Source organism: Bos indicus, chromosome 23 (assembly GCF_029378745.1).
Source record: "Bos indicus isolate NIAB-ARS_2022 breed Sahiwal x Tharparkar chromosome 23, NIAB-ARS_B.indTharparkar_mat_pri_1.0, whole genome shotgun sequence".
NCBI lineage: Eukaryota > Metazoa > Chordata > Mammalia > Artiodactyla > Bovidae > Bos > Bos indicus.
The window spans coordinates 10,206,738-10,219,666 of record NC_091782.1 but is presented as its reverse complement, the minus strand read 5'-3'; the positions used below and the strand labels follow the sequence as shown (position 1 = coordinate 10,219,666).

Here is a 12,929-nt window from a genome sequence, read left to right as displayed (position 1 = left end):
CCTGTGCTCTAAAGCCTGCAAGCCGCAACTCCTGAAACCCGCACATTGTAGAGCCCAGGTACCACAAGAGGAGCCTGGGCACGGCAGCTAGAGAAAGCAGGGACAAAGACCCAGCGCAGCCATAAATATGTAAATTAAGTCACAGTCTTCACAAAGAAAAAGCAATTATATCTGTAAAGCACAATAAATGAAGATATGCCAATACTTCCAGTATACAGTTGTGAGGAAAATTGTGAGGAAAATGTGGTAAAAGGAAAGGAAAAATACAGTTGACTTTTTAATAATGCAGGGGTTGGGGTGCAGACCTGTCTTGCAGTGGAAAATCTGTGTATAACTTATATAATTTGACTCTCCATATCTGCTTTTCCCAAGCTGTGGATTCTACCAGTCTCAGATCATGTACTATTTACTATTGAAAAAAAATCTAATTATAGTGAACATACTCAATTTACCTCATGTTGTTCAAGGGTCAACAGTACTATATTTGGTCACTAGTGTATTCTGTTCAAACAAAGATTTATTGAGCACCTTCTATATGCCAGGCAGTGTTCTCAATCTGGGGGATACAAGCAGGAAGAAGTGTGCACCATGTTCTGTAGGGCAGGAGCAGGAAGAAGTGTGCACCATGTTCTGTAGGGCAGGAGCAGGAAGAAGTGTGCACCATGTTCTGTAGGGCAGGAGCAGGAAGAAGTGTGCACCATCTTCTGTAGGGCAGGAGCAGGAAGAAGTGTGCACCATCTTCTGTAGGGCAGGAGCAGTAAAATACAGTCAGTAAGTCTTGCGGTCACCTGTTGACTCATTTCATTGGCAGAGAACTAAAAGCCTTGGCCTGCCTTCTCCCAGAAAGACTCCACATGTCTGATATTTTTCTTGCATCCTTGAGAGGAGCACAGGAGATACAGGGACAGGGTGGGAGAGAGGTCCTTTATGAGGCCATGCTGCTTAGCTTTCCCCTTCCAGTGAGCTGCTACTTTGGGGGCCTAGGGCTTGATGAGGAGTGTAGTAATTATAGGCACCTCTATAATTATAGAGCTCTTTTAAAAACTTAAATTCATTGCTTATCCATTTCATATTCAAACATCCCCTTTGATAAATGACCAACTCCAGTAATAATATAATCAGATTTGAGTCTCCTGAGATTGCTAAAGAGAATTGCTAGCATTGGGTTAAGTCCCTTAGCTCTCCTTACCACTTCAGGTTAAAGGTTTCTGTTCAGGGCATGGATGCATAATTCTGGATTTTGAGCTTTCTCAAATCTGTGGAATGTCACTCCCTTTAAAATTTCCCCTCTCCCCAGCTATGTTTCTTTCAGATATGTTTCATAATGAAGGGAGGAGATGGCAGGTTGGGGGACCCTGGGAGAAGTTTGGAAAGGGGCTGTCTATATTGTGTTCATCAGGGTCTCACAGTTTTCTTGATACAGAGAATTCTTGCCCTGAAATTCAGCATAAATCTCTTAATTACCTGACCATTAGTAGTTTCAGGTCTCTGACTTTAGGCAGAAAGTTATATTCTTTTTTTTGTTTTGTTATTGTTACCATCTTTCTAAATTCCATATATATGCGTTAGTATACTGTATTGGTGTTTTTCCTTCTGGCTTACTTCACTCTGTATAATAGGCTCCAGTTTCATCCACCTCATTAGAACTGATTCAAATGTATTCTTTTTAATGGCTGAGTAATACTCCATTGTGTATATGTACCACAGCTTTCTTATCCATTCATCTGCTGATGGACATCTAGGTTGCTTCCATATCCTGGCTATTATAAACAGTGCTGCGATGAACATTGGGGTACACGTGTCTCTTTCCCATCTGGTTTCCTCAGTGTGTATGCCCAGCAGTGGGATTGCTGGATCATAAGGCAGTTCTATTTCCAGTTTTTTAAGGAATCTCCACACTGTTCTCCATAGTGGCTGTACTAGTTTGCATTCCCACCAACAGTGTAAGAGGGTTCCCTTTTCTCCACACCCTCTCCAGCATTTATTATTTGTAGACTTTTGGATCGCAGCCATTCTGACTGGTGTGAAATGGTATCTCATAGTGGTTTTGATTTGCATTTCTCTGATAATGAGTGATGTTGAGCATCTTTTCATGTGTTTGTTAGCCATCTGTATGTCTTCTTTGGAGAAATGTCTATTTAGATCTTTGGCCCATTTTTTGATTGGGTCATTTATTTTTCTGGAGTTGAGCTGAAGGAGTTGCTTGTATATTTTTGAGATTAGTTGTTTGTCGGTTGCTTCATTTGCTATTATTTTCTCCCATTCTGAAGGCTGTCTTTTCAGTTTGCTAATAGTTTCCTTTGATGTGCAGAAGCTTTTAAGTTTAATTAGGTCCCATTTGTTTATTTTTGCTTTTATTTCCAATATTCTGGGAGGTGGGTCATAGAGGATCCTGCTGTGATGTATGTCGGAGAGTGTTTTGCCTATGTTCTCTTGTAAACCACTTGTAAAAGAATGAAACTAGAACACTTTCTAACACCATATACAAAAATAAACTCAAAATGGATTAAAGATCTCAACGTAAGACCAGAAACTATAAAACTCCTAGAGGAGAACATAGAAAGTTATATTCTTACCTTGTATGTCATACTTGCCTTTGGAAGGCCAGACTGGATTGTCTTGAAGAACTTGACTCAAGTTTGCCCAGTGTTCTGTGGGCAGTTTCCTTTTATTGTCCAAGCTCCTAAGACTTCATCTAGCTTTGGAGTATGTATGGAGTGTAACCAGTCACTTTGCGACATAACAGGACTGCCGTCTTGCTAAGCCAAGACAGAGGGAGCCCATTTCTTCCTACCTCACCATGACTTTGTTATATATTGTGGATTTCTCACTTTTGTAATACTTTAGTCTTGTCTCAGTTAGGACTTTATTGGAGAGAATGGAACTCTGTCTTAAACTAGTCTGAATAAAAATGAGAATTAATAACGATACAAAAGTATCTTAGAACCTAACTTAGCAATTCTTTTAGGCTTCAGAAACAACCAGAACCAGAGACTTGAATGTTGTTAGACCTCTTTTTCTGGCTGTTTGTGAGTGTGTGGTGTTCTGTGTGCCTTTGGAGATTCTCTCCCTGTATCTGAAATGCCCCTTCACCCCCTTTCTTTAGATGGTTAAACAGTTCATTGGGGGTACTGTTTTGATGTTACCTAGCTGATGATGCTTTCCCTAACGTCCTAAGTTGGAGAAGGGTATTTTCTGTACTTTTGTAGTTCTTGGTTAGGTTTCCTCTCTGAAATTTACTTCATTGAATTGTGATCATGTTTCCACATCTTTTTCTTTTTTGATATTAACCTTTTTTTCCTTTAAACTTGGCGCTGTCTTCTTGTGGCACGCAGGCTCTTTGGTGCGGGGTCTTCTCTAGCTGCGGCACCCTCAGGCTTCTCTGCGTGCAGCTCACAGACTTCTCTTATGATGCACGGGCTCTAGGGTGCATGCACTCAGTTGTGGCATGCTGGCTCTCTAGTTGTGGTGCTTGGTATCTTAGTTCCCCAGCCAGGAATTGAACCTGTGTCCCCTGCTTTGGAAAATGGATTCTCAACCACTGGACCTCCAGGGAAGTCCCCCAAATCTTTCTTAACAGACTTTGTGTTCCTTGGTAGCAAAGACTTTGTCTTATTTATCTACTGTTCTAGTACCTAGAGTCATGAATGAGTGAAAATTTAACAAAAAGAAATATAGGAGAAGTAAATACTATCTATAGTTATTGATTGGCAGTTAGGGAAAGGTTTTTATGCTGCTAATTTAGTTTGATTCTGAACATAACTGTTGTTGGTTCTTTCAGCCCTGGATACTGTGTTTGGGAGTGGGATGTGTCTCTCAGTTGCTCAGAGCAGAAGCGCACTGCGCTCGAGTCACGGCGAGGTGTATCGTGCGTCGCAGCTTGTCCCCGCTCGGTTTCCGAGGGCTGAGCTTTTCCGTTTATTGCCCTTGCAACCGAAGTGTCACCACTGGCTAGCTAGGATCACACAGAGGACGGAATCCCACTCACACCCAAGAGGCTGTCCAGCTTTTTGTTCTATTAAAAATATTTGATCTTCTTTAACACATGGGGCTGGTGCAACTGGATAACCACAGACAAAAGAATGAAGTTAGACCCTCTGCCTCACTCTTTATACAAAAATTAAATAAAAAATGAATCAGTGACCTAAATAAAAGTAAAATAATAAAACTATTAGAAGAAACATAGGGATAAGTCTTCATGACCTTGAATTTGGCTACTGATTCTTAGATTTGACATCAGAGTCACGTGCAATAAAAGAAAAACTAGATAAATTAGACTGCAGTAACAAAAACAAACTTCGTGTTGCATCAGAAGACTTTATCAAGAAAGTGAAGACAGTCAGCATAATGGGAGAAAATATTTGTAAATCTTATATCTAATAAGGTTCTAGTATCCAGAATATGTAAAGAACTCTTTCAATTGCACAATAGAAAGACAAGCAGCCCAGTCACAAAAATGAACAAAGGATTTGAATAGATGTTATTTCCAAAGAGGATATACAAATAGCAAACAAGTACATGAAAAGTTGTTTATTGCTCATTAAGAAAATGAAAATCAGAACCACAGTCAGACACCACTTCACACCCACTAGTGGTAGTTGCTTAGTCATCTCCGACTGTGACCCTATGGACTGTAGCCCACCAGGCCCCTCTGTCCATGGGATTCTCCAGTCATGAATTCTGGAGTGAGTAGCCATTCCCTTCTCCAGGGAAATCTTCCTAACCCAGGGACTGAACCCGAGTCTCCTACATTGTAGGCAGATTCTTTCCTGTCTGAGTCACCAGGGAGTCACCCTAGAATGGCTCTAATAATAGAAAAAAGAAGTATTGTGAGGATGTAGAAAAATAGAAACACTTATACATTGTTGATAAAAATGCAAAACGGTTCAGCTGATGTGAAAAACAGTATGGTGGTTTTTCAAAAAAGTTAAACAGAAGAATTACACGTGACCCAGAAGTTCTACTCTTGGGTATATATCTGAAGAAATGAACACATATGCCCACCCAGACATTTGTGTATGAATGTTTATAGCAGTAATAATCAAAAGGTAGACACAATCTAAATGCCCATCAACAAATGAATGGATAGTCAAAATGTAGTATATACATATAATGGAATATTGTTAGGCCATAAAAAGGAATAAATACTGATCAACATGCTACCATTTGGGATAAATCTCAAAAATATTATGCTAAGTAGAAGAAGCCAGACATAGAAGGTTACACATATTGTGTCATTCCTTTTATTTATATAAATTATCCAAAATAGACAAATTCATAGAGACAAAACAGATTTGTAGTTGTCAGGGGATGGAGAGGAAGGAATAATGAGAAATGATTACTTAATGGGTAGGTGGTGTTTATCTCAAATGATTTAAAAGTTTGAAAGTAGAGGTAGTTGCAAATCCCTGTGAATAAAATAAATACCATTGAATTATATCTTATCCTTTAAAGTACGTAGCCTGAAACTGCATACTTATAATCTGAAACAGTGCCACTGCCTTGGGTTTTCATGCAGAATGCTAGTTTTTTACTTTCTCTTTGGAAGCGGTATAGCTGCTGCTGTTAGAAGGACCAGTTCTAAAAAGTTTAAGAATTAATGGGCCAGTAAATAGCCAGGAAAAGAAGGATGAAGAAACAATCTTGGACTTGGCGAGGGCTCTAAGAAGTGGGTAAACAGTGGTGTGACCTTTGCTGCTCCTCTTAATAAAATCTTTCCCTAGTTCTTTCTTCCTGTCTTCACATATTAAATAGTATCATCTGTTAGTTAACTTTTAGGTTTGAAAATATTTGAGCCTTCTTTAGTTCAGCTTCTGTTCCCTACCTGCATTCATCTTTGTTTTAATAAAATTCTCAGTTTCTTCGAGGCCTTAACATTATTGAGAGTCACATTTTTTGCCCCTCATTTTGGTCTTCCACACAAGAGGCTTGTTGAGTTGATGTTGGAAAGCCCTGGTAAGAACTGCCACCTGTTTTGCTGACCCTTTTTCTAGTCAGGTTTTCTCAGTCATTCAGGATAGTGAGGTCTTCTGGTTCCTGCTAGGCCTGTGCCTTGAGAGCAGGGTCGTTGACACTCTATAGGTGAGAGAGACTTCTTGAAGTTCTGAGTAAGTATTGCTTGAAGCCTGAAGATGCTGCTGTTCATGTTTAACTGGATTGATTCATTATTCTGATTTCCCAATTTATGTCCAGATTGTATGGATAGTTTTCTTTTTTTTTTTCTTACAAGTAATTTGAATCCTTTTCAGTTTCTTGTTCAGAGAGGAAAAGGAAAGATATCTAATTTTATTTTGCTGAAAATCTGAGCTAATACTTGGACTTCTGGCATTCCTTCTTAAATTCTGATTTCCTAGTTTTTTTAACTGTTTTCTTTTACTCCTGTATTTTTGGGATGATGTTCCTGATGTATATTCAGTATATTGATGATTTTTCTTCATAAGACTGTTAATCTGACTTATGTTTGTATAAATAGTACAAAAATAAATCTTCTGTGTTTGTGAATATATACACAATTAGACATTTGACCACTTTCAAAAATTTGGCTTAATGAGATGTTATAATTAGCTGATTTATAGAATTCATGATGGTACTTAGTATGTTCTTAAGAAAATAAGATGTTCAGAGCATTGGTAGATAATTGGAACATTCTGGATAAGTTAAAAGATATAGATAGACGTGTGCAAGTTATTTACCTGTCGGTGTGTCTGTGGCCTCATCTATAAAATGAAGGTTGGACAGTATCACTTCTGAGTTACAGAATTGTGTTTCATCAGAAAACACATATCAGCACTACCAGATTCATCTACTCCAATCAGGTTAACTTGATTATCAGTGTGGTTGAAACTGTGTTGTGCACCAAGCCCATTTTTTTTTATCCCCAGATGGAAAAGCTGCCTTGGGCTGATAAGCATCAGTGTGAGAGATAGTTGCAGTTACCCTTGTTTGAGTCCCTGGTTTGCTGCAGACTGCTGGGCTTTATAATGGGGAGGACCCTTGCCTGTAATGGGTGTCTTTTCTGTCCAAGGCTGAGTGCCTTGCACATGGATAAATGTTCGTTAATTAAATGTCTGCCAACCTAAGGCATTGGCATTTACACACATTGCCTCATGCAGTCTTCACAGCCCACCTTGTAACACCAACTTTGTAATATAAAATATAAGCCAAACTTACCATAAAAAACTCAGTTTTGTACATGAGTAAACTGACACAGATGATTAGCCACTTGTTCAAAGCCCCACAACCAGGGATTAGGAGCTTCCTCTAAATAAAGCCATTTAAAATTTTACCTTTTTATAATGAAATGGGATCTAATAAAAAACTTAAAACTTTTCCACAGGAAGGAAGCCATAAATAAATTGAAAAGACAGCTGATGGACTGGGAGAAAATATTTGCAAACAATGTACTGACAAAGGCTTAATTTCCAAAATACACACAGAGTGCATACAACTCAATAATAAAAAAACCAAACCCAATGGAAAAATGAGCAGACTATCTAAATAGACATTTCTTCAAAGAAGACAAACGGATGACCAGTAAGCACATGAAAAGATGCTCAGTATTGCTAATTATTAGAGAAATGCAAATCAAAACCACAGTGAGGAATCACCTCACACCAGTCAGAAAGGCCATCATTAAAAAGTCTACAAATAACAAGTGCTGTTGAGGGTGTGGAAAAAAGCGAATCCTTCTGCACTGCTGCTGTGAATATAAATTAGTGTAAGCTCTTCCATAGAGACAATTGGAGATTCCTTAAAAAACTAAAAATAGAGTTGCCACATGATCCAACAATTCCATTTCCATGCCTGTATCGGGAGAAAACTAGTAAGATACGTGCACCCCCACGTTCATCGCAGCACTGTTCACAATAGCCAAAATATGGAAGCAGCCTAATTGTCCATCAACAGATGAATGGATAACAAAGATGTGATGAATATGTATAATGGAATATCACTCAACCATAAAAAGAATGTAATAATGCCACGTTCAGCAACATGGATGCACCTGGAGATTATCATACTGATCAAAGTAAGTCAGAAAGGCAAGTAACAAGTGATATTACCTACATGTGGAACCTGAAACACCTGAAACATGATCCAAATGAATTTATTTACAAAACAGGCTCACAGACATAGAAAGCAAACTTATTGTTACCAAAGGAGAAAAGGGGGTGCAGAGGATATAAATTTAGGAGTTTGGGATTAGCAGATACACACTACCAGATGAACAGCAAGGCCCCACTGTAGAGCACAGGGAGCTATATTCAATATCCTGTGATAAACCATAATAGAAAAGAATATAATAAAGAATATATTTGGATCACTTTGCCGCACATCAGAAACCAACACAACATTGTAAATCAACTTCAGCTCAGTTGTGTCTGACTCTTTGCAACCCCATGGACTGCAGCACGCCAGGCTTCTTGCCACCAGCTCCCGGAGTTCACTCAAACTCATGTCCATAGAGTCAGTGATGCCATTCAGCCATCTCATCCTCTGTCCTCCCGTTCTCCTTCTGCCTTTAATCTTTCCCAGCATCAGGGTCTTTTCTGATGAGTCAGTTCTTCACATCAGGTGGCCAAAGTATTGGAGCTTCGCATCAGTCCTTCCAATGAATATTCAGGATTGATTTCCTTTAGGATTGACTGGTTTGATCTCCTTGCAGTCCAAGGGACTCTGAAGAGTCTTCTCCAACACCACAGTTCAAAAGCATCAATTCTTCAGCACTCTGCTTTCTTTATGGTACAACTCTCATATCCATACATGACTCCTGGAAAAACCATAACTTTGACTAGATGGACCTTTGTCAGCCAAGTAATGTTTCTGCTTTTTAATATGCTGTCTAGTTGGACATATCAATAAAAATAAAGTAAAATAAAAATTGAGCATTTTAACCATTTTAAAGTGCATAGTTCTGTGGCATAAAGTATATTCACGATGTTATGTAATCATCACCATCACCCATCTTCTTCGCCTGTGCCTTTTTTCCGCTTGTTACACTGCTCCCCTTCGTTCTTTAGGCACCTTTAACTTTGAGATCAGAGTAAAAACTTTTCTTGAGCGAAGACACTGAAGGAGCCCGGAGGTTTAAACTTTCAGGCTGGGCTGAACACTGCATGGTGTCCGGGTTTCTTTCCCATGTCTTCAACCATCTGTGTTGCACGTGGAGTTTCTTGTTGCCTAATAGTAGTTGAGCATGTTGTTTTAAGCAGGAGTGCATGCTATCATGTTTGCTTATTCTCACACTGAATTGGAGCTGTTTAAGTCTGTTCCTCCTGTTCTTCGGCCCAGGGAGGCAGTAATCTAAATGGTCTAAGCGCTGATGGGGGCTGTGTACCTGCCCTGTGGGTTAGGGAACTGCCAGGCTAATGTCCTCTCTTTCTGCCTTGTACTTGGGCAATGATTATGCTTTGTCATCCTTCACTCTTTCCTGCCAGGAGACTAGTTCTCTACTTTCAGTTTCACTTTGGGGTTTAAAAATGTTTCTTAATCTTTCTCTGGCTGAGTTCTCTGGATAATATAGGTACAAGTAAGCAGTTTTGTTGGCTTGGCTGTGGGTTAAGTAGGAATGTGTGAAAAAAGGTTTGAGGAGTGGGGTGGATCCGCCTAAGTAGAGTAACTGGACTTTTCCACTTGTTCGTGTTTCTGCTATGCTGGTCTCAAAGTCCTGTCTGATAGCAGGCACAGCCAAGTGGTGAAATATGACACAGGCTGAATATGAGAATTGGCAGTTGTCCTGAGTGCACAAATAGTTTCTTCGCTCCCAAGCATATTTTACAGCGAAGTGAACAGAAAACAATTCAGGCTGTCTGCCTGAGACCTTTGGCAAAAAAAAATTATCTTTATGAAAAGGTGGACAGTTAAAAAGTTTTCAGAAGAACAAAATACAAATTCGGCCTCTTTTTCTTTCCCTCATTTTATGTCTGATCTCTAAACGTAAGGCTGATTCCAGACATACTCCTGAGTCTGTTGGTGAGTGGTAGGATCTGGGACTCCCTAAGTTCGACCAGTCACATATTCTTCACTTTAGATAAGTACCAACTAGATAAGGAAGTTGCTGGAAAGACTGAAGCCCAAGCTTTCCTATTGAATGGTCAAATAAACAGGCACAGTTTGGACCCTCACCCAGCTCTGCTCCATGTAAATTTTATCTGGCACACACGTGACAGGCCAGCATTTGGTGGTAATGTAATTCCGGTCATTACTCACTAATACTGCAGGCCACCGTTGCATGGGGCTTGACCTGAGGTGGCTGCTCTAAATATAGCCCTCCTTTCTGGCAGCTGCAAACACCTGGAAGAGTAGGCAGGCCCTCAGCAGAAAGCATTTGCTGTTAACAGCATGTGTGTTGGGCAGTTGTGTACCGTCAGGCCTTACATCATGCTATGTTTATGCATAATTAAAAACAACCCACTGGGTCCGTTGGCTTATGCTCGGGTTATATTTGGAAAAATGCTCTTTGTGTTTTTCCTTGGGGACTGGGGATGATGTCACTAGTTTGAGGAGGACCATAAGAGAAGCAGTTAATGTAATTACCAACAATTTCTTTAATGAACACAGCTTACTTAACTTAGCGGCCTTTGGTTTCTGCCACTGATGAGCCAAGCTGTCAGCTGTATGATTCTGTTCAGTTAGGGACTGGTTTGTATGCTTGGTAGTTCCTTCTCATTAGGAAGTTTATAAGTAATTTAAAAAAACACCAACATTTACAAAATTGTGCTTCTAAAAAGAAGCTGCACATGGCTCGTGAAAGTGTAAAAGATACTTGTGTGCTCAGTTACTCAGTTGTGTCTGACTCTTTGCAACCCCATGGACTGTAGCCAGGCTTCTCTGTCCATGAAATTTTCCAGACAAGAATGCTAGAGCGAGTTGCTGTTTCCTGCCCCAGGGGATCTTCCTGACCCAGGAATTGAACCTGCATCTCTTGCACATCACTGCGCCACCTGGAAAGCCCCAAAAGATATTTAACCTCTCATGAAAAGAGAAAACCATTTTCAGACCTCACCAAGATCTTGTTTTTCACCCATCAGATTGACAGAAATACAAAATGTTAGAGAAGTATTGTTAATGAATGAATGGGGAAATAGACATTCCATACTTTCATGGTGAGAGCATTCACTAAGTGTATAACTTTTTATTGAAGGAAGTTTAGATATATCTATTAAAGCCACAAATAATACCTGTGTGTGTGTGTGTATGGAAAAGAAGAGATGAGATAGGTATTTTTCATCGTATGAAGCTTTTTTAAAACTTTGTTATTTTTGGTTGTGCCAGGTCTTTGTTGCTGTTCCAGCTTTTCTCCAGTTGCAGAGAATGGGGGCCACTCTTGAGCTGTGGTGTGTGGGCTTCTCATTTCAGTGGCCTATGTTGTTGCAGAGCACAGGCCCTAGAGTGTGGGATCAAAACTTGTGCAACACAGGCGCCCTGCGGCATGTGGGATCTTCCTGGATGTAACCCACGTCCCTTGCATTGACAGGCAGATTCTTAACCACTGGACCACCGTGGAAATTCCCATTGTATTAAACTTTGTGAACCAAGTATTGCCTTTTTAAAAAATGAGAATTTTCTTTAATGCAGCTTCCTTGAAGTTTAGTCACATCTATGGAGGACTCTTTTAATTGACTTTCTTAGCCATACTTGCTGTCCTTATGGGTAAAAGGGGAACTTCTCACATTGTTGCTGATGGTGCTAATAATGCTTACTTTCTATGTGGGTACCTTGTGAAGAAAGTATTGCACAAGTTTGTTGGTCCTTGTGTTTTTTCCTGTTGTTCCTAAGCCAGAATCAACGACTCTGAAGATTAACATACTAGGAGCCATCTGTATACCTTCTTTATACAGGTTCTATAACATGGCCTAAGAAAACAGGCCTAGTTTTCTTTTGTTTGACAATTAGATTATATGCTCTGGAGAGGACTGAAGTCGTTTGCCTTTTCTTTTTATTTGTAGGAACCTACAAGCAGCAATTGGCGCATATTATGACTTTGAGAGCCCAAACATCAGTGTACCCTCCATGTCCTTTGTTGAAGATGTCACCATAGGAGAAGGGGAGTCGATACCTCCTGATACTCAGTTTATAAAAACGTGGCGGATCCAAAATTCTGGTAAATGTATAAAGAGCAATCTTCCCTTGCCCAGTTTTCTTTTCTTAGCAGTTAAAAGAAACAAGGAAATGTTTTAGCTTAAATTACGTGATTGTGTAACTCTTTTTTTCCTTATACATGATGTAGCATTTTCTTGTACTGGTATGATGACCCAAACACCAATAAAATATTCCGTGGATTAGGAAGAATTTCGGTCTTGACATTTAAACACAATTCAATATTCTTTTGATACCAGGAGCTAGGCATGTGTTGGTTGTGGTATTGTCTCCACAAGTATAGCTCTACTCCATCGTTTTATTTCTGCTCTAATTAATCTTCCAGTTATTTCCAGCATGCTAGAGAAGGTACATCCTTGAAAAGAACAAGGTAGCTAGAGTTGTGAGCATCTGCTCTTTTGAAAGCTCATTTCTTTGCAACCACAAGGATTATTCTGTCTGAAATTTTCATCGAGCTATCTATCTGAGCTGTTATCATCACTTTGAAAAATAGGGTAAGAAGTGTACCAATTTGCTCAGAATAGAAAAGATGGAAAGATTGAGAAGTTGCTTTTTTAAAGAATTATTGATTGTTTTGACTTACTGCTGACTTAAGAAAAATTCAGCATAAATTAATTATGGTTCTTTGAAAATAATGTCTGATAACTTGTTACATTCTTTTCAAATGACTTTTAAAATTTGAATGAGTTTATTAGCATGTCTTATTCCATCCAGTAACAATTTATGCTGACTAGGTGAGGATGCTTTAACTTCCTTATTATTGAGTGTTTACAAAAGAAATTCTGAGAGATGGAAAGTTTTCTAAAAGTACAAAAGGAGTATTTAGCTAAAAT

General features: G+C 39.3%; 1 protein-coding gene across 5 annotated transcripts in view; it reads left to right on the top strand.

Annotated features, from left to right (window-relative positions):
* ILRUN (inflammation and lipid regulator with UBA-like and NBR1-like domains) overlaps window positions 1-12,929 on the top strand; it is a 107,194-nt gene that overhangs the window by 30,184 nt on the left and 64,081 nt on the right. For all 5 annotated transcript variants that reach the window (XM_019985651.2, XM_019985652.2, XM_019985650.2 and 2 more), the window contains exon 2: window positions 11,946-12,100. In XM_019985651.2, the coding sequence (XP_019841210.1) occupies window positions 11,946-12,100 (155 nt within the window). The remainder of the gene's footprint in view (window positions 1-11,945; window positions 12,101-12,929) is intronic.